The 27,324-nt window shown below is 47.6% G+C and overlaps 1 protein-coding gene across 3 annotated transcripts in view; it reads right to left on the bottom strand.

Moving 5' to 3' along the window:
- Nucleotides 1-27,324, bottom strand: part of IGDCC4 (immunoglobulin superfamily DCC subclass member 4) — a 101,322-nt gene that overhangs the window by 52,077 nt on the left and 21,921 nt on the right. For all 3 annotated transcript variants that reach the window (XM_032994262.2, XM_032994264.2, XM_032994263.2), the window contains exons 2-3: nucleotides 13,242-13,571; nucleotides 4,096-4,237 (exon numbers count right to left, since the gene is read on the bottom strand). In XM_032994262.2, coding sequence (XP_032850153.2) covers nucleotides 4,096-4,237; nucleotides 13,242-13,571 — 472 coding nt within the window. The remainder of the gene's footprint in view (nucleotides 1-4,095; nucleotides 4,238-13,241; nucleotides 13,572-27,324) is intronic.

Raw genomic sequence — 27,324 nt, 5'->3', positions numbered from 1 at the left:
TTACACAGGGGCAACTGCCCCACATTCCTAAAGCCACGCTCCTGCTACTAAGACACTTTTCTCAGGATCAGGATCCAGAGACCTCAGAGGAGGTGGTACCCAGAAAGCCCTCATCAAAATGCCTCATCAGGACACAGGAGAATGGAGACAAATATTTGCATCCTCTCAGCTCTGTGGAGAGAAAGCCTCCCACTGCGATAATATTTATTTTTGTCGTGCATCTGCTATTTGAGTCTGTAATTAATATCAACATATTTCAAACACCAGGCAAAGCATCTCCCAGCCACAAAAAGACACTCCAATTATGTATCACTGATTCACTGAGGCTGGGAAAGACCTCTGAAAATTGTCTATGGTCTTTCCCCTCTCAGAGCAGGGTCAGCTAAACCAGGTTGCTCAGGGCCGCGTCCACGGTCACGCTCAGCCAGCACACTCGGCTTTTCTTGAGGGCAGAAAACAAGCCACTGTGTTTCTAAAGAGAGCAGGAGCTGGAGGCATGGGGGAGGAAGTGGGGAGACTCGATCAACACATAGTTCAAGATGGTCCCTTCGGTGAGGCCAGCAGTAGACAGATACGCATTGCCCTCCCAGGGAAGCAAGGAGAGAAGAAAGGCAGGATTTCTCTACCCACAATTTCTCCCAGCTGCTCATAAAGCCTCCCAGCTCTCAGCTGCTCACAAAGCCCCCAGCTCTTCAGGCTCCCAGCAGCCCTGGACTAGAAGCCTCCAGGCAGCCTGCAAGGGCATTCTGCTCCATCCCCAGGCTCTCTGCAAGGAAGCTGTTTGCCCCATGATTCAGAGCAGGCAGCTGGTGCTAGCTTTCTTTCCACAAGAAGGGCAGATCTTTTTGTCTGCTCACCTTTGCTACAGATTAAGCGGAAAACAAAAACCAAAGGACAGACAGATAAAGGCCCTGGTAGAAACAAAAATGCTGAAAGCTCAGCAGTCTCAGGAGTTTTGATGCTGACTGCTATAGCACCAGGATCTCACAAGAGACTGACTTGAATGGGGGTGGAAGGCAAGCCCCCCACTTGAAACAAGTTGCTGGTTAAAGGGCAGCACACTCAGACCAGGGCCCAAGTGCCACGGGCACAAAAGGCAGCACGCTGCAGGAGCAAGAGGGCACAAACATGTTGCTGTTCCCCCTCCTGCTCCCCTCTGAGCAGACTCCACACCAGAGCACAGAGGGCGCCGGCAGCTGCTCCCCTTTTCAGTGACAATAACCATGGCAGTGCTCAGGAACTGAAATCAAGCACCATTGCCACCAGTGCGCTGCGCTGTGTGTATAGCAGAGAATATTCCAGCATTAACAGTCCAATTCCCTTTCTTATTCTCTCCCCAGCAAACTGCTGGCACACCCTTCCTCACAGCATTCTGAAGGTATACAAAACAGACAAAAAAGACTCGTCCTCATGACAAGTTAGGAACCTGCAGCTTTGTTGCAGACTCCAAGTTTGCAAGCAAGTCCTTTTGCTCACAGCTCAAAAGCCCTGTACATGAACATCAGCCATATACCAAAGGCACTTCTGACACATGACAGAAGTAAACTCTCCACACAGATAAAACCCTCACTTAGGCAAAATGTGGAAAAAGATGTTGTGATTGAAGACCATGTGGTCTACAGGGTATGTGTTTATGTGCAGACCTCCAAAGACCTCCAGTTCCTAGCAAGTACTCATCTTGGCTCTAGAGAAAATAAACAGCACTTTGGAGCCTGGTGTGAAACCTGGCCAGCACCTAAAACAGAGAAGAGATTAGACCAAGAAATGTACCACGCTCTCCAAAGCAACTAGAGAAATCCTGCAAGTCACCTCTCAGCAGCTGCTGCAGATTTAAGACCATATTTTAAAATAAGTACTTCAGAGCCAGAATTGCAAAATACTTCTGTGCCTTACTCATATATGAAAATTAGGTTTTGCCCTGAACTTCATCAGGGCAGAAAAGATATTCTGAGAACATCAATAAGCACTTTTCTACCCTTCGGGTTGTTTAAGCATCTTCAAGGTGGTACCACGCTAGAACCTGCACACAAGGGCAAAGGCCAAAGAGAGTGATCAAAGAGAAGATCAACACCATTAAAAAAAAAAAAAAAAAAAGAAAGAAAAGCAGTGTCAGTTTCTCATGATTGTTCTATACCTCTTAAAAGAAATCATAAATGTTGATGTAGTAGCGTTATCTCAAAGGTCGTATCTACAGCCCCAGAGCATGACTTTGTACATACACCTAACCAGGCTATTCTGGAATACAAAATCATCATCCTGACGCCTACCTATCCAAATGATTGCATTTCACAGGCTCATCAGAAGTGTGCACAGGAGGGAGTCCACAGTAATCAGGCTGGCCTGAGATCTGGTCCTTAGGCATGATGCGGTGAGGATAACAGAGAGCTCTGGTTGGCAGCCAGTGTTTCCTGGAATTCATTTAATTCCTTCGAAAGCCGGTTATATTAAATCCAACAACAACAACTAGACAACATCAAAAAAGCAAATCCTTCTGAAACAGCGTATTAGCTAAAACACGATTTAGAAAGCAAGATCTGCAGCCAGAGATTATGGTCTGGCTTTTACAAGTAAAACAATTTTCAGGCTGCCTGTGTTGAAAGCAATCTCTGAGCAAGTAATTTCACAACATCCATCGAGCTGTCTCATTAAAAAGCCATTGCCCTATCTATGGCACACTTCCCTCTGCAATCCCTTCTTTTTTGTTTTTTCTTCTTTCTTTTTTTTATTAAATAATTTTCTTCTCATTACAAAGCAACAGTCTCCTGTAAACCTTTAGATGCCACACTTCAGACTCAAGGATCTAAGTGGTTATTCTTACAGAATCAGTCATTGCTGCAAAATTATTCCTAAACCTTACCCCACCCCTCCATCCTTCCTCTCCTCTTCCTGACTCTTGGCTTAACTTCCCTGGAAGGGAAACAGCTCCTCCTGCAGAACAGAAAATGAGTTTTTAAGAACTAAAGGACAATGCAGTCACTGATTCCCTGCAGGAGTGATGTCTACAGACCAACTAACAGGCAACTAATCGTTTATCGTTTTCTCATGCCTGTAACTGACCTTCATTAAGGAAAAGGTGTCATGCTGCAGGACTCTTATCTTCCCCCCCATGCTATTCCAACCCCCCTCCCCCCCCCAAAAAAAAATTCAGGGTCTTTTACTAGATGACCTTTAACCATGGGAATAAAACAGACGGAAAAACCTCCCAGATCACTGAGCACACAGTGCTCTAAAAGAATCATTAACCCTGAGACAAATCTGTGTGGAAAAAACAGTGAAGAAAATGACCAACTCTAAAACCACAACCAAAATGAAAGAAAAAACACAGTTGGCTATGCTCTGTACCTCCAGCACCGTACCCCCCAGTCAGCTGGAATAATATTCCTCATGCCAGGCCTCAATCCCCCAAAGACTTCTACCTCACTTAACTTTGCACAAGAGGATGAGCCAAAGGCAGTTCATGTCACAGCCTGCTGTGCCCTCTTCCATACACACACAGGCCCTTGCAGGGTGCAGGTTCTGTGCTGGAAGAACTGGCACAATTTCAAGTTTCTCTGTTCAATTTTATGCTGCTGTCTGCCCCTCTGCATATGCTCCTTGGTTTCCCTCCAATGCTCTGGATGGGGAATAAACAGCTGATGTAAACTGTGCTGAAATTGTGCATCTTTCCATACAGACCTTCCAGGCCACTGGAGAACTGAGACTTGAGTCTCAATTACCTTGTTTATCAGCCGATTTCATATTCTTTAAACTATCTTTTATAGACTGAGCACTTGATCCATCGTGGAAAAGGTTCCACAACAACAGATTAGTAACAAAAAAGGGCTTGGTTGGTTTTGGCGTTTGTCTGTTTGTTTGCTTTTGGTTGGTTGGATGTTTGGCGGAAAGGGGAAAGTTAATTTTATTTAAGTGTTTTATGGACCTGTTTGCATGGGCCCCCTGAACACCTCCTCTTACATCACTTAATTATCTGGTCCAAACCTGGTCTATCATCAATCTCTTCATTCTACCTTTTAATGAAGGATTTCCCCATCCTAAATGGTCAGGTTTTGTTTTGCTTTTTTTCAAGCTGACCCAGGAAAGCAATCAAGGAATCACCTGGGTTCTGCTGGAACAGCTTCATGATCCTTCTCCCACGTGATGACAGGAGAGGGCAGTCCTTCGATCCGGCACTCAAACCGGGCCATGCCATTTTCTTCCACTGTCTGTGACTCTGGCTGTTGGAAAAAGCGTGATAACGCTGGGGAAAGAAGAAGGGAAGGAAAGTTAGTAACTCCATGTTTCTGCTGAGAAATGCAAACTCGTTATGATGTATGAGATAAGAGGAAGGCTTTTCTCTCCTAAGGATAGCCTGAAATATAATTCCTCACTTTCCAGTGCCCTACAGACCCTCTTCAGTCCTAACAACAGTGGCTGAAAGGTTTCAATGTGCAAATTTGCTTCTTGCCTCATTTTCTCCTTTAAGGCAACAGTGTGAGAGAAAAGACAGACAATTAGCTCGTTTCAGTAGTTACCTTCCCACATTGCTTCCTTGTCTGTTCACTTGTTCCATTTGGGAAGGACACGTAGAATTAGAAAAAAAAGAGGGGAAATGCCACAACCCCAAGAGACAAGAGTTTCCCTTTGCCTTGTAGCATTCCTGCAGCCACAGGAAATTAAAACAAGGCAAGAGGAAGAATAAAGCCAGATGTCAAGTTATTTACACAAAACAACTGCCCACAGGCTGGCAGTGCTGGAGACTAGGGGAAGAGACCACAAGGGTTATGATCCTCCTTCTCCATAGTGAACAGCTTCACCTGAAAAAAACAACTTGATCCTGCTCAAGCAGATGAGATGCAGCCAAAGGGATACAGACACAGCCACAGCCACCTGACTAAGAGGGGGGATGGATTTCATACATGTTTGGACACTTGTTTGATCTCCAAGGCTCACCCCTGTCTACGTTTCTTTCTATACTAAAGAGGCTGAAATTGCTTCGAAGACAAAGCACTAACGTTAGTGATTGATCTTGGACTGCACCCTTCCTGTCGTTCATACGCAGCTGCCTCATCTTCCTCCCCTTCCATGCACACAGCAAAACCCTGCTGACATCAGCGGAGGAGAAATCCTGCCCCTGGGACTGTCAGCATCTGTCCTATCAATAGCATAACCCAAAGGCATCTCAGTCACACGGTGGAGTTTTGAATATGCAAGCGGGCTCCTTGATAGGGGCAGAAAGCTTGTATTCTTCTCCACCAGAAGAACCGGCTTCTGCTTTCAATAACCCTCTGTTAAACTGTCTTTGCTGTTAAACCCACCCTGCCATGCAAATTCATCCAGCAATGCTGTAACACAAGTACCAGAAATCCTGAACATGGCACAATAAACATAAATTTCAGCCAGAAAACAAGCTTGACTGCTGGACCAAGCACAGTGCTGTGCTTATAAGGACCCCAAGTGACCTTCTAGTCCTCCAACACAATTATGTGCTTGTCCCACCACTGCTTCCCAAGAACATCCATCATTGCTTTGGATTTTATAGGACTCCAAAACTGAAGTTTTCTTTGCATCGTGCACACACACACAAACATACATGCACACACGTACAAACTTTATTGCACTGTTAGCTTGAGAAAGTATGTACAGTTTTGAAAATTAAATGCTTTTACTTGACTCATTTTAACCTCGGTGTATTCTCAGCTGTCATTAGTGTTTTTCTTTAATTTAAATAGTTATCACATGTTTAAAGCAACTCATTGCTCTCCGCAGCAGCTACAGACTGAATTCTCCCACCAGCTGTCCACCAAGTCTAGTTTTTCAATTCAATACAAATGGCAATGAAAAATGTTTTCCTGGAAAAATTTGAGAAAGACGTTAATATGTAAGGCCCCAATCCAGCCAACTGCTTTAGTATTTTCAAATATACACTGCAGATCACTTTAACACAGAGTAATTTCTACGGATTACAAGATCTTTTAAGCTCACGTTAATAAAACTTGCTGAACCAAAGAGTTTAAAATAAAATCCATCAAATGCCAGCTCACATTCAGGATGGCACCATCAAAACATCCTTCTCCTGGCAGCACGTATCCTTAATTCTCTTTCCCATTATTCTCTTTTCATCCTACAAGTGTAAATGAGAATACTTTGGCAGGCTCTGAAGAGTCATGTACCTGGAAAGGTCAAGATGGGAGGCAGGAATCCTTCTAAAAAGACAAAATCTGCAAGCAGCATCTCTGTTTCCTCTGCTTCATGTCAGGTCACCTGTCTCTCTTCTGTTCATTATTAAGTGGCATCATCTAAACTGATACAATGAGGTCCCAAAGTTTACAGCAGCTTTATACCAGTCTCCAGAGACTAGAAAACCTAAGTAGCATATGGTGTGCATGAACAGCAACACCACTGTCACCAACAGTGGTGAAAAGGCTCCATGAATTCCAGTGGGCAGCTCCCCACCCTCTTTGTCCTCCCTCACGGCTGCATGCACGTATATTTTGTACAGTCTGGCAAGGGATGCAGGACGTTTAGTGAGCTAGGCTTAACTCTGCACATTCTGGCATGAAGTGCAAAGGCATACAAAAGGTGATAGTGACTCCTGGGCTCCCTGGGGTTAGCCAGACAATAACCTGTCCCAAAGCAAGAGGCTGCTAGCTATTACTGCCCATCACCTGCCAGACCTGTGTCTGCAAGCTTGAAATTCCCTGCTGAGAACCGGATCCTGCCCTTCACCTCCTTCCAGCCCCATCTGCCTGCTGTGCTGGGCTCCAGAACGGCTCTTCAAAAGTAAAGAGCCAAGAAATGCACCCGTGACAGATTTCTCATTAGGATGTGGAGGAGCGTGACTAAACAGCGACCCTGATTAGGGAGCGCAGCGTCCCTCTCGCTCCGAGCAGCACGCAGGAACAGCCAGGCTTCCCAAGCAAAGTCACAGCTCCCTGGCAGAGCCCACAAAGCCCGAGAGCTCAGTGGGTGCCAGAGGTTCAACCTTGGCATGGCAGAGCAAACCGTGTTTCATCTGCTAGGGCCTTCTCATGGTAACTCTTGGGGTGGGATTTAGAGGCTGAGCAGCTCTGTCGCATTCCTTTTACAGGGTCAGGATAGGGATAGCGGGGATCGCTGAGGACAGGCTGAAAAAAAAAAATAAATCACTTCTGTAAGCTCTGAAAGAAGCAACCTGCAGCCTCCCCAGTGAAGGACAGGACAGAAAACATGAACAGGGATCTTTTGTGCAGAGAAACCAACACCAAAACAAGATAAGAACAGTGAAAAGCTTTCTTTGAAGCAGGACTGAACAAGAACCCTGGATCTCTGCACTGGCAAAGCTCAGGCAGACACAGGCTTGCTGGCCAGGCTCACTGATGCTGCACAAGCATCCTCTGCATCAGCTTGGGGCCAAGACCACAGCACGCTGTGATCCCTTGTGTTCCTCCTCTCTCACCCCAAGGGGTATCAGGGTGGAATGAAGGAAGCAGAACATGTCCAGCACCTACAGTGCAAACAACCTAGGCTCTGAGCTGTGCTGCAAACAGCTGGTGCTCAGAGGAAAGAAGAGAATCAGCCAGAGCAAGGCAAGCCTGCCGTGGAAGGAGAGAACTGGAAAGCAGATCCTGCTACTCTGAGGCACTGCATAGAAGTGAGTGCGGGTCACAGCGAGCACAAGCAGGCTCCAACACACTGCTCACCCTAGGGCCACAGGTATCCTTAGGAGGGGCTGTTCTCCCAGAAACACGCTGTGATGGAACGGACTAACTGCAGAATTGCTGCAAGTGAGAGGTTTTCACATAGGGAGGCAGGGAAAGAAGATGCTTGAGGGGAAAAAGGAAACAAAGACAACAGATACATACTTGACATTATTTTCAACTCCTCAGCTAGGGTTTAGCTTGCAAAGCTATCCCAAGTCACAAAACACCCCCCAGCCCTGTTGCACTGATTACCCCGAACACCTTAATAGGCCACTCAGGAAAAATTACCCACTGCAGGTGAGAAGGTGAAGAGCATTACAGCAAACTGCCTTTAGCAACGGTGCCAAAGCACTACACTCTGCGCCTTCAGGAATGGAGCACGCAGCTCCCTCCCCGCTGACACGTTAAACCCAGCTGGAGCCAAGCCGTGTGTGCCAAGGCTTTTAGCCCCGAGCCCAGGGGTGACTGCAGTGTGGTGAAACACAGCACCCTCCCCCTCTCCCAGCAGCCTGATCCGTGCAGGAGGCCATGAGCTTGGAAAGCCTGCCAGCCAGCAACACTACACCCCAGGCAGAAAATGCAGTCTATGCAAGGAATTCAGCCTTCTGAAACGGGCTTGCAGCTCTCTCCCACAGCGCTTTGCCCCCAGACTCTCCGTGTGCTTGTCCCCTTTGTACCTTTTACAATTATTAGTAGGTATTTCTAAGATAGGGGCAACTTCAGCCCCTACTAAGATCACGTACACCTCCCAGAGGACCTGCCTCTGAACGGCTCACCTCTGAACAGGCCTGGGGGGGGTGGAAGGGAAACACGCATATAAAGTCATGGGAGCAATTTGCCACGGCCCCACAGTGCGGTGGAGGCAGAGCCAGAACAACGCTCAGTCTGCCGGGCCATATGGCAGCACAGGACCTGTGCTGCCCAGCTAATCCGTACAGGGCTTGTTCCTGCCTCTTCACAGACACCACTTCCCCACCAACTCAAAAGAGTATCTGAAAGTCACATCTGTGGACGGTCCAGAGCCTGTGGAGGTTTTGCTTCCCAGCCTGGCTTTGCCTACAGTCACCAGCATTCACTCACCTCTGCACCTAATCCGCAAAATAAATAGCATAAAATAAATCCTTAAAAGAAGAGTAAATCCCAGTCTGCCTTTCCTCAAATCCCAGACACACCGTGCGTCGCAGAGAAGAGATGCTTTCCTGGTGGAGAGCGGATCATGAGAGCCCACGTGCGTTGATTCCTGCTGTGGCCTGTCCCTCCAGGTGCAGTAACACACCAAACCTCTCCTGCGCTCGCTGCCAGCAGCCACATAACGCAGACCCATTCCCTCCAGGCACAGCAAACGTCTTCATCTGACAGTCACAATTACTATAATTTTCTAGAACCTCCCTCGCACAAAATGTTTAAGCTAAATTAACAGCTTTAACAAATCTTCACAAATGTAGTTATTAACAGGTAGAAAGCTATACCTTCCCACAACTAAAATAACGCCCCTGGTATTTCCACATGGGAGCACGCAGGGCTCGGAGAAACCCAGGAATGTAATTCATCAGCCTGAGCAGCTGTTCATTTAACAGGCACGCTCACACCAAGAGTCGCCACAGAGTCACCCCTCCACGTCTGCCACGGCCACCACTGCCACGAGGTGTGGATGGCCAACCACGGATGGATCCCCAGCCTGGGGAAGGAAACACACTTCGGGTCAGAAGGACAGGCTGATGGCAGGGATAACATATCCCACCTGCTGAACAGGTTTTCACCGCCCTGTACTGATCAGCAGTGCCCAGGGCAATCAGCACAAAGAATAACTCCATCTACACATAAACAGCTTTGGATAGACTACTGTATTCAGCAACAGAGGGGGGAAAAAAAAAAAAAAAAAAAAAAAAGGCCTTTACAATCCTCATTTGCACCAGCTGAATGCTAATGGAGCAAGTGCTTCTGCCAAACCCACAAAACAAATCGAATCGAGATGCATTTCATTAATCAATTCCCTTGCTGCTCTCCATTCAGAAATGAATATGTTATGTCAGGTGCGTGTGTGTGCCACAGCAGCAGCGCTTTCCCTGTGCAGATGGTAATAAAAGGAGACATATGAGTATACACAAGGAGAGAGTTCACCTGAAATTTCTTATTTCTGGGAGAAACCCAGAATAGGATGGAGAGACACATCACCTATGTACGCTCCTCTGGAAAAATCCAGGGGAAGGGAAGGGCAATTTAAATCAGTCTCATGGTTTTGAGACGTTTCCCCTGTTCTCACTCGTGAGACATCGAACGGTAAACCCAGGTCCACAGATTTTGTTGAGGCACAAACTGTTGCCACCAGACAAGAGGCAAGGCGCAAATTTCAACACAAGTCACCCCTAAAGGGAATATATTCTAATTCAGGTGGCTGAGACTGGAGCAGGAGCAGCTGAATAAATCCTTCTGGATTAATGACACCTTTTCTACTTCTGGTCTCCCAACTCCCCAGACAGCATCTGCATGTAGGAACCCTGGCTCCATCTTCACAGACCTCAGGGGTCCCTTCACTTAATGAAATACTGGAACCAGCTATTTATCTGGCACTACAAAACACTGAAAGGAGGGAACAGGAGGGATGAGTGACCAGCAATCTGTGGGTGCTGCTGCTGCTAAATTTTCTGAGCAGAAAAGGAGGACATATTGCAAGGGTCAAAGATTTTCCCCAGATCTGGCAAAAGCTTCACCTAGGGAGTGCTAGTTCCTACAGCACTGAAACACACTCTTGGACAAACCTGGACCACACTGCCTGGGGTACCAGAGGCTAAATACACCACAGTGTAGAGTGGGAGTTAGGGCATCCACTCTGCATCCTCACCTAGCACAGCTCTGAGCAAGTGCAAAAGCACCTCAGCCCTGATGGTGTGCTGTGCAGCTGCACTTATCAACATTTACATAAGTCACTGTACTAGAGACAAGTGTTACTGTATTTGCATTATTTTCTAACCTCACCTGTTTGGTCGATCAAGGAATCATTTATTAGCATTCACACATTTAAAATAGCTCCAGAAGCCATTCCTGAATACAAAAGAATTTTATTCTTGAACGCTGCCCAGCGATTCAATGATTCAGATCTTGGAGTGTCTCAGAGATCAAAATGAAAAACAGCTTGAAAAGCTCTTTCTTTCATCTCTTCCATTATAAAGAGCTCTTCACCTCACAAGGCAGTCCCTGACACCCAGTGAAGCCCCCGACTCTGCAGCCGTCTGTCCCAGCCTCCACACTGCTCTTCTTTGACTGGAGTTTCCCCTGGAGTTCAGAGATTTACACCGCGCTGAGATGGGGTAAATTCTGCCTCTTGGGAACCCAGTGGCACCTACTACATTCACCAGCTGCTGAGGGAACTACAGCTGCCTGGTTCTGCCTAGTCACAACGTTCCTTGCTCAGCACCGAACTCCCCAAGTCCCCTCCACGTTCCTCCCCAAACTGTGCTGTCTGTTTGCCCGGGAACCCAGAAGAGACCAACAGTGACCTGGAGGCAGCTGAGCTGATGTGCACAGCCAAACCCAGTGCATGAGACCTAGAGCACCTTCCCAGCACTGCCATCCTCTCTGCTTCTGGCTCTGACCTCCCTGCAGCTCTCTAGTTGAACTTGCACTCAGTTCCTTACAGAAGAGCTCTTCCAAGTCTTTCCAAGACCAGACCACCCTGTCACAGCAGGACAGGCTGGAAAGTACTTGATCAGCTCCTCATTTGCTCTGCACCTAGCTCTTCAGGCCCAGCACGGAGAACTGGGACTGCAGGAGGGGATGCTTCAGATTAGCAAAAAGGTGCCAGAAAAAGTTACCCTGCCCTGCCTGTCTATTTCAGTTCAAACTCCCCCTTTTGCAGTTCTGACACTGCCAACACCACTCAAATGCACCATTAGAAAGTCAAGGACAAGAACAGCCCAGTAACCTGCATCACAGAGGAGAGGCAGTCATGGGTCCAGCAGCTCTGGGTCCTTCTAGCCATGGGGGCCTGGCAAGATTTGTCAGACACAGAAAAAGATGATGGTAGAAGGCTGCCTGGGAGTACAAGTCCAATGCCATGGTCTAGTTTGGTCTCTGTGGGAGGGGAGGATTTCATTATAGGCATGTCAGATCATGCTGATGCACCAGGATTTCCTTATCCAGAAGCCCTGAGCACACTGCTCTCTCCCACTGCATAATGGAGTTGAAAAGCAGGGTGCTGGACTTATCCTTCTGTGCTGGGACATGCTCACTGGCACTGAAGCACTGTAAAACCGTTTTGGCTTATCTGCTTCCTCCCAAATCTGAAATCAGCAGCACTGTGCTTTAAAGAGAGCATGTCTGGGAACTGAAATTCAGTCCATCTGTCCCCACTGGGACCCTGGTACCTTCCTCGGCTCCACAAGACACAGAGAGTGCCTCAAAACACTCCTGCTCGCTACAGTCACCAGCCTAGGCTCTCATCAGATAAGTTGCTTTGCCAAAGACCAAGCTCCTACTATTCACTGTGCTAAAGGCAGAGCTAAGCTTTCACAAACAAAAGCCATCAGAAGGGGAGATGTCCAACATCCCGTCCATCAGGACCTCACAGCGCAGAAGATGAACGATCCCAAGGCCTCCCACAGCGCATCAGTTCCCAGCTATGTTCACAGTCTTTATCATTTTCACGAGGCTATACTGAGACACACTAAAGCCATCAAAGTCACCAGACGTTCCAAATGGGGAGAGCAGTAGGTGCCCCCAGAAGCCGGTTAAGATCTAAGCCAGATACTGAGAGCAGGGACAAAGGGGAACTTGGACCACCTGAGTACAGCCTGGCTTGTTTTCAGTGCTTTTTGCCCCTCAAGAGACCACCCACATCCACCTGACCGTCTCTTAGTGATTAACTGTTTTTATCAGCGTATCCACACTCTTCACTCAGGGCAGATCCTGACCTGGACAGAGTTGCAGGCCACCCACTGCCACCTCTGGGGTGCGGATGGGATAAAGAGCTCAGCACAGTCGAGCTGGGAGCACACAGCACACCGATGCAAGCAGCCCCGTCCCAAACACAACCAGTCCTTCCAGCTGTCCCCATGCAGGTAATGCGGGTGCATTCCTGCACGCACCATCCAGAGGTGACTCATGCAGAGGAAAGGCAATGGGTGCTTTCTCCCAACCCCTTCCCTATCACTGGCCCCTTAGCTTCAGCCAGTGCTCACAGATTTAGGGCAGTGCTCCTTATCTATGTCACTAGGGCAACAAGGCCGTCATAGGCTTGGCCCAGACCCCCACAGCCCCCTCCCCAGGCAGAGGGTCCTGCACTCAGGGATGTGAAGTGTTGAGTTTGCTGCAAAAACAAGCACTGCCTTTTGGACAATGAGGAAAGTCCTGTGTTTCATTCATGGCTGATGGCACTTACCTGGGAGGGTTACACAGGATGGTAACAGTGGGATAACAGAAAGACAGCAGTGCTTATTTGTGGACTATCCCAAATCCCACCTACACATCATTAACAGAATTTCATTTCATAGACACTTTATCTTAAACTCTTTGGGAGGCAGACGGTCTGTATAAACACCACAAGGGGAAAAAAAAGAAAATCAACAAAAAAACTCCAACACTTACTTGAAAATCTGACTGCAGCCGTTTGACTGGTGACAGCCCCTAGGGAGCTGTGAGACACGCAGGAGTAATTACCCTCAGCACCAGCCCTCTCAGGATATTTACTGTCCTTTGCCACAGCCTGGGATGAGATGAAGAGCGATCCATTTGGAAGCACATGGAGATGTTCCTGCTCCACTAATGGAAACCCATTCTTCTTCCATGTGATATTGATCACCTGCTCAACAGGGGACAGGTTACAGTCCAAAATCACGACTTGATTTGGCTCCAGTATCACCTTTGCAGGACCAGCACTACAGCTCAGCTCCAGCGAATCCCCTTCCAACAGCCTCCCTGCAAAGAAAAGACAGCGTTGCAGTGGGGTTTGCTTTCCTTGGTTAATCACATCCTAGTTTTACACAGTGAAGGAATCACAGTTCTCCATGAGTGTGGTTGGAGACAACAGGTGAAATTCAGCCCTGTTAGGTGACAAGCACCTCCCATGACACTTGTGCACTGCATTCTCCATCACGCATCCCTAGGGCTGCACAACCTGCACTATTTCTGCCACCCTGAACTGTGCCCGGCAGCCACCCCTTCTGTCCACACTTGCTTTTTCCATGCTGGATGCAATCAGAGAAGAACAATCAGAAGAAAGTGAAGTGATGGCAACAGCAAGAGGAAGCACAGAAGATGCAGCAAGGGCCCCAACCTGCCATGGTTGCCCATGACAAGGGAGGACTCTCCCTCACCTGCCTGCACACGAAAACCTCCTCCAAAACTGATCAATGCCCAGAAAACAGCTAAGTGCAAGCAAAGGTATTCAAGCCCAGCTTGGTGCCCCAATGCCAATGATCACAGCTTGATTTGAGCAGCTCCCCCTCAGGGGAAACTGGCGGCAGGAACTCAAGCCCAGCTGGGAATCCAGAAAGTGTCTCTCACCAGTTCATGTACGGGGAAACTCATTTCAAAGGAAAGACAACAAAAGAACAACTAAAAATGTGACCTACTGTCTCTGTGCCTTTTATCCCATATAGGTGAATCCAAAATGAGAATGGATGGATGCGTTTTTCCCCACTAGAAAAGGATGTTCCAGCTGCAAGCAGATAGTACACAGAACATGCCTTTAGGCAACCTGCCTGCTGCAGCTGGAGGCCAGAGCAGTGACCAGCAGCAGGCTAATCTGAACAGGTCCTGGTCTGGCCCATTTCCAAACCCACGTACTCGTAAGAGAACTCCACCTCTGAAACAAGGCTCAGCATTTCCTAAAAGAATATTGCCATTAATAAAATGCATTTGCCGTTAGAGTTCTCCAGAGACACTAAGTCAATGTTAGCTGGCAGCGCTGCTTCCACACACCAGCAATTTCAATCTCTGCTGTGCTCAAACCATCACCATCCACTCTTTTTATGGCTCTGCTCCAAATTATTTTGTCACTGCTCCAATCAGAAATGTTTCCTGCCTCTATAACAAGTTTATCAACACTGGATATGAACCACATGGCTCCCTGCCCGTCTCCTATCGCAGAAGGCTACAGATTAATTTTATAGGAATTCAAACACCCTATTAAACCTGCTACTACCTACTGCTGATAAAAGGGCTGCATTTTAAAAGAGTATGTGTTAAGCATGCAATTAGGGGCAATGACACGCAAAATTACACATGCAGGGAGATGGAATTATTTCAAGGCGTGTGCCGGAAACCGCAGGTGCCCCTGAAGGAAGAGCCTAACCCTGCCCACGCGCGGGGCTGATTCGGTGCCCACCCAAGCTCCCAGGGCTGGGAACTTGACAGGTTTGCCATCATTGTCAGTTTGCAGAATGACCACTGAGAACTTGATCTTGGCCAGCTATGTCCCTTCAGCGACGAGGAGGCTACACAAGAATCCTACCTGTCTGCTGCCTGTTGATTGTCATCACTACGGGACAGAACAGACCCTGCCCCAAGCTCTGTTACCTTCACTAGGATGTCCAGGGCACACTCTCCCAGCCCCCAAAGCCAAACCCTGTCAGGATGCAGAGGTGCCCATTTCACACCACGCTACACACACAGCCAGCACAACACCCACGCACTGTACTCCATGAAGAAAGGGCAGCTATTGCCAACACAGAGCTGCCTGCAAGTGCCTGGATTTAGGGTTTTCCCACACAGATGCTTCCACTGTGCTGCTAACTCACACTCTGTGGGAAGAAGGCACACTGAGAAGCAGCAGACATCACTGCGCTCCCAAAATGTAATTTCTGAATTTCTCAGCCAGCATAGCCCTGGCAGGTTCCTTGCTGCCCAGCCCCCTCAGGTCTGGGAGCAAGCTGAGGAATGCCACTACGCAGGAACTGTCATCAAATGCCCTCCTGTAAGGGCAGTTCTGCCTCTTCACGTCTCCTAGGGGAGATTAGTCCCTTGAGGATCACAGCAAGCTACAAAACACACTCACTGGTTCCACAGGAGGCTAGAAATAGGGGAACATGAAGCTGAAAGGCTGCCCCAAATGCTCTGGAAGGACACTGCCACTGGAAGCCTTCCATCCAAGACAGCTGGTACAAAACTTCTGTATCAAACAGGGAGAATTTAAGCACAGAGCAACTTACCATCAAATATCTGTGCAGAAGGTGACATGGCCAAACACAGGAGAGGGCGAACAGTCTGAGGCTGGGGAAAACCTCAGCTGAGATGATGACAGGAGGCACATTCAGAGCCACGACCCTGTTGCTGCTGTGAGAACACCCATCCACAGAGGAGCAGCAACCCAGACACTTTTCTGAAGGGATCTCCCTGTAGCAGCTGCTCCTGGCAGCATGTCACACAGAGCTTAGCCTGTGTGCATGTACCACCTCCAGGGAGGTAGGGCTGCTAAGGCAAAGGCTGGGGCTTGTGATGCAGAGCTTATTTTAAAAGTTGTTGAAACTTTGTTGGCTAAATTCTTAATCTATTGCCTTTCCTTAAATCTGTTGTCTTTAGAAGCTCAGGCAGAGACTGAGGAGACAAGGAATTAACTCAGGTCACAAATCGGTCCCCTTAGCCGATGGCTCCAGCTTTCTCTTTGCATCTTTCCCCTCAATTCCTCCTTTACTTGTCGCTGCCAGAAGTGACACATAGATGCATCCTGGACAGCTCTTGTGTGCCATGAGCATTATGGGCACCAATGCTGCCTGTGCCTACTCTTAGGCTGCTTCAACACCAATCCTACCTTAATGCAGCAGGGCTGGGTGGGCATGGCCATGTGGAATCAGCTGGCTCTTCATGCTGGGCATCCCACATGCCCTCTGCCACCACACACATGGGCTGTCCTCCTGCCTCCATATCCACCGTGGGCTCCTGCTCCATGCCAGGCAGTCCTGTTCATCTTCTGGGGAAACAGCCTGTGTATCTGTCCTATTTTCTATTTTCTTCAGACAGTAATTAAAATGGCATTTTGCTGAAAGCACTCCTCCTCTTTAAAAGGTGAAGCGCGAGGGGACAGCTGGCTGGCTCAGGCAGCCAGGAATAGAGCAGAGATCTGCAGTGCAGCTTCCCACGCCAGCACAGGCCGGAAAGAAGCAATTATCAGCCTCTCAAACTTCAATCCCTTAAAAATCAACTCAACCTGCTTACAGCAGAGTAAGAACAGACAGCTCTATACTTTGCATCACTGCAGAAGTAGTATTTACTTTTCAAAATCATGTGATGATGCTTCTTTATCCCTAAGTATCACCCAGCTCTTTCCCCCAAAGTCAAAACCTACCTGGATCCAAGCTTCTGGTTGTTATGTTAGAGAAAAAAGGGCCAGATACAAAACTCTGTGGGTGCAGAGCTCACCCACACCAAACCCAACAGCCTGGTTCAGGTCTCTCTGCGATACCAAGAGAGGAGAAATGACCATCGGAGGGAAGTTCTGCCACATCCCAGGAGCACACTCGCCGAGGAACACACTAACACCAGCAGCAAAGGATCCTCCACCAGCAGAGGTGGGGTCTGTTTCTATCACCAGTATTTGGTGCACTTGCTGAGCTGGCCATGACAAAACTGGCTATTGACAGGAGGAGGTTGTTTTCCTTCATGCCTTCACACCAATAAATGCACGATTGCACAACATCTTTAAAGAACAATAGTCACTCCTTTCCTGCAAAACTGTTCCAACCACATAATCCACCTAGTAACAGCAGAAACCATTTACAAGCAACCAACCTCCAGGGTATCAGTATGTTTCTACTTGGCAAGTGTCTACTGGATCACCAAGCAATGCAGGCTGCATGTGACAGTGAGAGCTCGTGACCATACTCAAACCACCGCCCTTTATTCCAGAAGCACCGAAAATGTTTCTAGACCAAGAAGCCACGTAAAAACCCAGATGTACTCACAACCCTCAGGGCTCAAACTGAGCACCTGGCAGAAGACCATGACAAGGTCAAACACATGCGATAACCCAGTGCTGTCTGTCACTTAATGCAGCCTGGGAAGGTTTCCAGCTGGGCAAATGAAGCCTCCAACTGACATCAGGCTGCTCTGACCTGTCCTGAATCGTTCAGTTCTCCTTCCTGCCCTTTTGGCCCCAAAATACTGCAGGTTTTTGGGGACAGACCATTTGCATGTACAGAGATTGGAGCAGCCCAGCCCAAGACCTGAACTTGGCACTGCAAAAAGCCCCACTACTGCTCTTGTCCTAAGATGTTCAAAGAACTGTATAAACACTCCCTGCTTAAGGAAAAAATACCTTCCAGGCTCTGGAAACGTAGGAGGAGGTCTGGTTCAAAACACCACACTAAATTAGCAAACCTGACAATGAGATAAAAGCCCCTTCAAGGGAAAGGATCAGAAGAGAGTAAAATTACTCCAAGTGAGATCAAAGACAAATGAAATCAGGAATGTTAAGTGATTACAGAAGCTGCTGACTATTTCCAACCTCCATTCTTCATCGTATAGTGACAGAAATGGATACAACCCTCTTTAAATACAAAGCCACACACTCACACAGCCCCCTGCTCACCTTCACCCTCTTACCTGCCGGTGGTAATGCTGTAATGAATGTAGTGAACACTACCCAAAACAGCCACCTGCCTCATACAGCAAATACAGCCACTCCAATGGACATCAATAATAACACGGAGGTGGGTTTCCAAGTTAGAAACTTTTCACATATCAGTTCAAGGCAGGTGTTTCGGCTACAGACTTGTGCTTTGGAGTCCGAGAGCTTTTTGCCTTTGGCTGCTCCTGGATGTAGTTTCAAGCATCAAAACCTGGCAGCACTCAATGTTTTCAGCTCATGGATCTCTAAAGCGAGGCCAGCAAACCCTGTACAGCGCTGCCCTATGATGGGCAACATCACATATACGTTCAAAGCAGGTTTTTACACCACAGTACACAAAGCTGCCTGTCTACTAGCCACCCAGAAACGACCCAACACAACTGAGAACATCTCAAAATACTTCTCTGAGGGAAAAGAGGCCAAAAGCAGCATTGTGAGTTGCGAGAAGAGAGGAACAGCACAGTTTGTGCCCATCCAGTCCCAGGTAACCCTCAGAGTTCATACTGAACTTCACTAAACACAGCAAACGGCTGAGCTATTCCAAGGCAGACAGTAGCAGCTTTGAGATTTTAAATGTATATGTAAATACACACTTACATGTAGATATATACCACATACATGTGCATTCACATACACAGAGTTCTAGGGGAATGCATATGTATTCAAACATAGAACATGCCCCAAAATTGAGTGTCTGATGCAGCAAGTTAAAAGCATTTTGTTCCCATGAAAATTGTATTTTCTGATGCAGGCTCTGCAGGGGTTTTTTACTCTCTCCCATGTTCCTAACCCCTAGGCTACATTACTCACAAAAACAGCCCAGGAGAAAAATGTTCTTTTTCTCCCATCTATTTCCTCACTTCCATCAGCCATCCATCTACCTCCGGTGTCCAGGCCCAGAGAAGTAAATTAAAAAGTGTCCTGCTGAGTGGCATAAAATCCAGGGCGTTTCAGATGAACAAAGGTTGTAAAATCTTCAAGGCACAAAGCTGTCCTCTCCCCTCTATGGGAGCACAGCCCCTGCCAGCAGCAGGCTTGATTCCAGATCCAGAGCAGGCATCTGAAAATCCACGTCAAACCAGCCAACGTCTCCCTTCCCAAATCACACATCCCAACATACAGCCAAAACCCACTCCTATCATCTCCTCTCCCCGATTTCAAATGAAGGCAGGAATAGCCCAACTTACCACTGAGTAAAGGGGAAAAAGAATGAATTCTCTTGGTTTTGTAATTTAAAAACTATAAATATAACCAGGTGAAGTGTGAGCTAGCAACACAGCGAGGTGTGACAGACTCCTGACAATGCAATTACTTGGTCAGAGGCAAGACCCTCAGAGCAGTGTTTTCACATCCAAGACCTGCGATACTCCAAGCCCATAGATCTGTTTGGAGCTTGCACTCCATGGCTGAGAACAGCACAAAACCCCACTTGTCTCCTTGTATATCGTATTATTTCCCTTCCCTGGGATGTAACCACTTAAAACAAGGAAGAAAGACCTAGACAAGGGAGATGCTTGTTCTGGTGAAATTTTGGCTATCAGCAGTAAACATGTCCTTGAACTCTGTTACACAGCACAAGCAAATAAAAGGTTACTGTTCAACAGGAGACAAAATGGCTTTGTTCAGAGGAGGATGAGTTGTGGTTTAGTAATTACTTTAAAAACAAAACATACAGGCATAAAAGGGATGCGTTTCTTTGCACTGGCATATCTATGCTTATTTTTTTTGTACAGCACCTAGCACAGCTGGAATCAGCTGATCCAAAATCCCTGAGTAAGTTTATTGCCAGCTCCCAAATGGCACATCACCATGAGGACACAGTGCTGTCGTGCTGGTTGAGACACCAGTGTATGCCCCAGCTCCAAATGCAGCACTGCCATAAACTCAGCACATAAACCCCTCCCAGTTAGGCAGCACAACTCAGGCTCTTCTCTGGCTGGTGTAAGGAGAGCCCCAACAGCTCCCTGTCATGGCCACAAGCAACCCACCACCCAAAGGGGCTGTCCCAAAGGCCGACAGAAAGGCAGCACTGCGGGGAGATGTACTATCTTCTCTTTGTCAAACTGATTCAGCCGGGAGCATTCAAAGAGATTTAGGCACATACAAGATCTCAAGGGACAATCATTCCTACAAACACCCAGTCCCGCAATTACAAGGCTCAGACCTTCACTTCAAGGCAGGGGAGGCCCATCTTTAGCACAGCTGAGTGAGGCCCCAGGATCAACTCAAGGACAGGACCCAACCCAAAGCAGCTAAAACCACTGACAGCTTCCAGTGCCTTCACACGAAAACCCTCAAACACTTCCAGCCCAAAACAAATAAAGTTGCACCAAGCCAGACAGGACCCATTACAGCACAGGCCTTGGAAGATTAATACTTCACAGAGAGCAAAGTACAAGGGTTTCTAATCTGACACACTTCCAGAGTTGACATCACTTCTAGTTCTTGGCAGCCAGAGATTTTCCTGGGGAGCTGCTGTTGTGCTGCAGGTCCCACAGCCTGGAGCCTGGCCAGCACGTTTCCTATTCCACACACATCTGGCACTTTGGAACTGGCTTGTGCACCTTGCAGAGCTCCAGCCAAATAAAACCTTCCCAGGAGCAAGGAAAGCAGCTCAGGCGAGGTGAGCAGAGCACTCGGTCATCGTGTGTGTTCTTTAGGATACCGGGCAGCAAGAGGCAAGAGCTCCTCTCTCCCCTCCACATCCCGCAGGAGGTGGCAGGAATTCAAACTGCAGCTGGGCCCCTGCACTGTCGCCTGTCTTAATTTATGTATTTATTTTGGATGCTGAACTCGTGGAACTCAACAGCACAATTAATCTCATTTAATCAGGAGTGAACAGCACTGAAGTGGAGTTACTACTTCCAAAGGGGTTTCCTACCTCTCAGCAAGCCAACTACTGTGCCATTGTTCTGCTCAATGTAACCTTCTGCCGATGCTCTTCAGACGCTCTTAGAGCTGTAGAAAATCTTTACGTTCTCACTGTCTAATTCAAAGAGCAACTATACCTCAGTGTGTCCCCATTAAAGCAACACAAAGCCCTCCTTCTTCTTGGAAACTTTATGCACTGACAATTAAAAGTCAATAGCTTGGTCTCAGCCTGTTTTTAGGACAACTGCACTTGGCAAGTGGTGACCCAGAAAGAAATCTGGATGGAGATCTCTGATGCAGTCTGCATTCTGGATGCTCAGCAACATCAGCACTGAAAGCAGAACTGGAGGAGCTCTGGGGTTGGGAGCACCCAACTCCCACGATCTCTACAGAACAGGAGGCTGAAGGAGTCACTGGCCACCTAAACGCCCTGTGCATCAAGTCTTCAGCCTCCTCATGGCACAATGAAACAGAAAACATTCTTCCACGCAATCGTAATGAGACCTGTGAGATGGAGGAGTCAAGATGCCTTCATTCCCTTCCCATTTACCAGATGTTTCTGGAACTCTCCATCCTGTAATGGCAACACAAACAAGCTAAGAGTAAGAAAGTTACACCTTCAGCCTCCATGTAGCCTCTCTGGAACAGAAAGCTCCTAAAACTATCTCCAGGGCTGCTGGAAAGACCATTTTATTAACACTTGATATCCACGCACAGCAGAGCGGTTCTAGTACTGAGCAGCGCTCGCCAGTGGGAAGCAGGCCTTATCCTAATTCTGCATATAAGCAAGCTAGATGGTCTGTTTAATAATGCAGCATCTCCCACTGCTGCAGGAATATTTATCCAGCTGGCAGCAAGGGACTCTCAGATCATCCCCTGTCACTAAGCAGATCCCAGCCTTTCATGAGCAGCTGGGTGCCAGACCGGCACAGCGTGCAACAAGAGACTGTGCTCAGACTGTCACAGCGTCCTCGTGTCGAGGGTAGGGTACGAGGCCATGCTGGGAGCGATCCCCTCACACCCCACATCGACCCAAGCTGCAGGAGAGGGGTGTCTCGGTCAGTCCCCAGCTTGGGCTCGGCAGCACGGTAGCACCCCTCGTGTCCCAGTGCACATCGGCACCCAGCATGAGCACTGGCAGGGCAAGCTCAGCTCTGGCCACACAGAAGCACCCTGGAGCTGGCTGCTGAGCACAGGCTTGGCCATCCCATAGCCTAGGCCACTCTCAACAGTTACAGACAGCTCTAGAACTGTATTTTAGACAAAAATACTTTGTAATATGCTCTCAGGATGACATGCATTGATCTAAAGTTTTAGGAGGGTCATGGTCCAAACACCCTCCTGATCGAAGTGTTTCATGGGAGCAAACACACACCAACTGCATCTGTCCAAGCAGGTGAGCTGTGCATCCCTGGAAAGGTCAAAAGGGAGCCCAGTTACTACAACAAGACCAGTGGAGGGATTATGCAGAAAAACACCCTCTTCCTACAGCTCTACTTCACTTAATTATAAAGATCTTTGCATCTAACATCTTTATGAGGCTTTGTGGCTCTGGAATATTGATCCAACCCATTCACTTCATAGTGGTCCATTACTATATTTTCACATGTATACAAAGCCCTTCCATTGGAAAGTTAAATTAATCATCATTTATCGATTTGTTGCAGCATGCTCCAAATGCAACTCTCCCTGAAGAACGATGCTGGGCAAGAGCCTCCTGCCTTTGTTCTGTTCAAAGCCCCAGTTAAAAACAAGAGGGCAGAAGGGATGGCATGAAAGAAACATTATCTAAAACACATGCAATGCCGCATCGCAGTTTATAGCCATACCTGAAAAGCATGATGTTATCTAAAGCTGTAATTAAGGTAGATAGGTTAATGACTAGACTCACTCAGATAAAAGCAAAGGCTGCCAAAGCCCTGAGTAAATGAGTATCTTTGTGTATAAATATAACATATCAGGCATCAAGGAAATAAAACAGCTGAAACAGTCCCTGTCTAAGCATTTTTAAAGACACTTCTGATGCTCCTAACGCTGAAGCCAACTGCAGCAGCTCATTTCAGCCACCCAAGACCATCAGAGCCACCAAGCCATGGCTCATGTAACCCTGGAGCCACCAATCCAGTAAAGTATCAGCTGATTCCTAGGAAGGACTAAAGCATCATCTATAAATTGGAGAGACATGCATTTGATGGATGGACCATTCAGTGGATAAGGAATTGGCCCAATGGCCGCACTCAGAGAGTTGCGGTCAACAGCTCCATGTCCAAGTAGAGACCAGTGACAAGTGGCGTTCCTCAGGGGTTGGTGTTGGGACCACATCTTTGTCGGTGACACAGACAGTGCGAGTGAACCCCCAGCAAGTTTGATGACAACACAGAGCTGTGTGGTGCAGTGACACGCAGGAGGGCAGGGATGCCATCCAGAGGGACTGGGACAGGCTGGAGAGGTGGAGCTGTGCAAACCTCATGAAGTTCAACAAGGCCACGTGCAAGGTCCCGCCCATGGGTCAGGTCAATCCCAAACACAAATCCAGGCTGGGCGAGGAGTGGATGGAGAGCAGCCCTGCAGAGAAGGACTCTGGGGTAGTAGTGGATAGAAAACTGCCTGTAAGCCAGCAATGTGTGCACTCACATCCCAGAAAACCAACCATGTCCCGGGCTGCAGCCAGAGCATGGTGGGCAGCAGGGCCAGGGAGGGGATTCTCCCCCTTTGCTCCGCTCTGGGGAGACCCCCCTGCAGTGCTGGGGCCAGCTCGGGGGCCCCCAACAGCAGAAGGACATGGAGCTGCTCGAGTGGGGCCAGAGGAGGCCACGAAGATGCTGGGGGGGCTGGAGCAGCTCCCCTGGGGGGCCGGGCTGAGAGAGTTGGGGGGTTCAGCCTGGAGAAGAGAAGGCTCCGAGGAGACCTTTGAGCGGCCTCCCAGGGCTTAAAGGGGGGACAGGAAAGGTGGGGAGGGACTCTGGATCAGGGGGTGTAGGGATGGGACAAGAGGTAGCAGTTTTAAACCAAAAGAGGGCAGATTTAGATTAGATCTAAGGAAGAAATTCTTCCCTCTGCAGGTGGTGAGGCGCTGGCCCAGGGTGCCCAGAGAAGCTGTGGCTGCCCCCTCCCTGGAAGGGTTCAAGGCCAGGTTGGATGGGGCTGGGAGCCCCCTGGGCTGGGGGAAGGGGGCTCTGCCCGGGGCAGGGGGGTTGGAACTAGTGGAACTAGATGATCTTCCAAGCCAAACCATTCTACGATTCTATGATAAATGCTCTCATGCTTCTGTAGAAGCACCAGGTTTGCCCAAATATCTTACCTGTATCTACAGGTAATGCCTAGCATATAGGGATAAACACAACACCAGCTCTCAAGATTGAGTTCAGTTTCGTAGAGATGTGTGTTATTCTGATGTATCCCCTGCAATCAAATGGTCCAGAAAGATGAGACAAATCAATAGCAGTAATAATTTATTCATCATGTTGAATTGTCAACGGCAATCACAACTGTAAAATGCTTGACTCTTTCACTAAGGTTAAGTCTGTATTTTCTTCTCTCTGACCCCAGAAGGGCTTCTGAAACAGCAGCTGAAGCCTAGGAAGCCAAAGACTTGTTAAACTCGGACTTTTTTAGTTCTTCTCCCCAGAGTGTCTCACCCTATTGAGAGCAGAACAGGGAGAGCTGTCCTTGTGTGCAGTAGTATCAGCACCAGCCTCCCTTGCATCAAAGGACGCTTATTTGAAGTGCCAAAGTAAACACTAAAATCACTGAAAACCTCTTCACAATCCCCCACACTGCCCAATCCAGGGAGGGCTGAGCTGTTTCTGTTCCTTTCCTACCTGCTCCATGCCAAGCACACTGAACTTCAGGCTTTGCTCTGTAAACATCCCTGAGGAAGCCTCCATCTCCTAGCTGTCATCTTTCCCTTCTTAAAAAGCCAATGAGGAACAGCTGAGCCAATCTCTGCAGAAGCTGCTGCAAGTGCAGGATGCGTGGGGAACTTGGGACAGAGCCTCGGTCTTGCATTCATAAATTTACGGTGTAGAGGCATATTAAAATTACAAGCTTGAACAAGCGCACTGGAACAATAACACATCAGAGTCCTGTAATTGGGCCCTGAAATACACTTAGTGAAAAATACAGACCAGCTGCAATGTTGGAAATGCTCCTAATGCAATCCAAGGTAATTATTGGTAACAGACCATCAAACAAGTGCATTAATATGCTCTGATCAGAAAGAGAATCAGATGGACAGTCTGGCACAGCAGCTTGTACCTGCAAATTATGTAAATGATTTGAAAGAGCAAAGCCCCAAAGCCCTAGAAACAGTAACTCTAATGAAAGTTATTAAATGCTATTTTTGTTATCTGCTGGTGTTAACATCAGAAGGCCCATTTGCCACAGTGACTGTAATTTTGCTGCTGAGCAGCAGTCCGAGCTGAATAAGCCTTATATTTGCCATTTTAAAGGACCACATCATGCTAAAATGACCGGCTTAGATTTGCATGATTTCAAAGACAACATTTAAACACATAACTACTTCCTGCATTTTTCACTGATGTTGGAAAGTCATTTTGCTCTTGTTACATGCAGAAGTTCCTGATTTTATTTCATGCATCGTATACACGTTTGATCCGCAAACAACACAGGGGAGTCTGAAACAAGATCTCCTGTTCATCATTACCTATTTTTGCACTTGAACTATTTAAGTTCAGCATATTTTTAGGATATACTTTCATCTCTGCATGCATGAGAAAGCTAAAAGTATGCAATATGATACAAGCTTCAGTATCATGCCTCTTGAGAATAGTCATTGAACCAGAAACTAATATTACAAAATAAAACACACAAAGATCCTTCACCTGTGGGCTACAGTTAAAACTTGAAGTGTATTTTGTAATTCTTTTCTCCTGGTTAGTGGCTTTGTATATTCCAAAGATACAAATATAAACACATTACATTGAAAAATACTCAGCTCCAACAGTGAATTACTTCATCTGTCAATTTCTCACCACCCTACAGAAAAAATAAACATTATACCCATTTTCAAACCTTGGGAAAAGTCAATGCACAGAGGAATGAAACAGTGTCCCCACTGCAGGTCTGAAACTAGCAGCCAGACTTCCCAGCAAGTAAATCCCATTCTCTCAACCAGAGAATTCTTTAGCCTTTGCAACTCAAACTTTTACACACAAAATGCTGTGTAAAGCTCTGGAGCAAGCTGACAGAGCATATCCTGCCTCTCCCTCATTTTAAAGGCCTCCAGAAACTTGGGCTACACTTTCTAATTTCCAAAGACAGACACCACTTGAAATTTTTTTTTTTTTTTTTCACATTGCAAGGTTGTTGAAACAGCGATGGAGAGCCACCCTGGCTGAGTGGGTAAACATTAACCCTGTGATAAGCAGCCTGAGGTCACAATGCAGGGATGGCTGCCTGAGCCATCCATAACAAGATGGACACGCTTCCAGCTTTAACAGAAGATCCAAAGGCTCATCCACTTCCAAGACACGGGTGCAAATCCAATGAGAGCCAGAACCCCAGTGGATTTCATGGCTCAGCTCATTGTCCGTATTGCTTCCCAGCAGGTCAGCCATGTCGTGTCACCAAGGACAGCAAGCAAGCTTGGCAGCAAAGGGAAAAGGAAGAGCATGTTGCAGGGAAAGAATGCAAGCCCTTTGACTCTGCCCTCGCTTGGGTATACAAGGTCTGTGCTTCCACGTGTCATCTTGGCCCAAGAGCCCTAAATCACCCACCACGGCAATATGCAAAGAAGGAAGGCAATGACAACAGCTGCTCTAATTTATTAGCTGTCTCTGTTCACGCTCATCAAGCCTGCACTAGGATGCACTGCCCCACTTGCAACCAGACGGAAGCCACGAGTGTGACTTGAGGCAGTGGGAGAAACACTTGTCCATCAGGTGCACCTTCCCCTTCACAGGCTCCGCTTCCAGTCGTCTTGCCTGTCATTAAAAGGAACGTACAACATACCGCTGAATGACGAACTGTAATCAATACAGCTAGCCATGAGATCCCCTGAAAAGGATGTGGAAGTACAGCTCAGTGGTGATATTTATGAGTGCAGGATACCACAGACCAGAACAGCCCCAACTCTCCCGAGTACTTCCACTATTTACACTGAGATCAGAAAATTAAAATGATATTTTACGCTTAATGGTTCAAACAAGACCTGTGAAGTCCTTCTCGCGGTCCCATTTACAACACAAACGCCAATGACAGAGCAGCAGATGG

The sequence above is a fragment of the Tyto alba genome, unplaced genomic scaffold (assembly GCF_018691265.1).
Source record: "Tyto alba isolate M040663 unplaced genomic scaffold, T.alba_DEE_v4.0 Super-Scaffold_41, whole genome shotgun sequence".
NCBI classification, from domain to species: Eukaryota; Metazoa; Chordata; class Aves; order Strigiformes; family Tytonidae; genus Tyto; species Tyto alba.
This window is presented reverse-complemented; position numbering and strand designations above follow the sequence as displayed.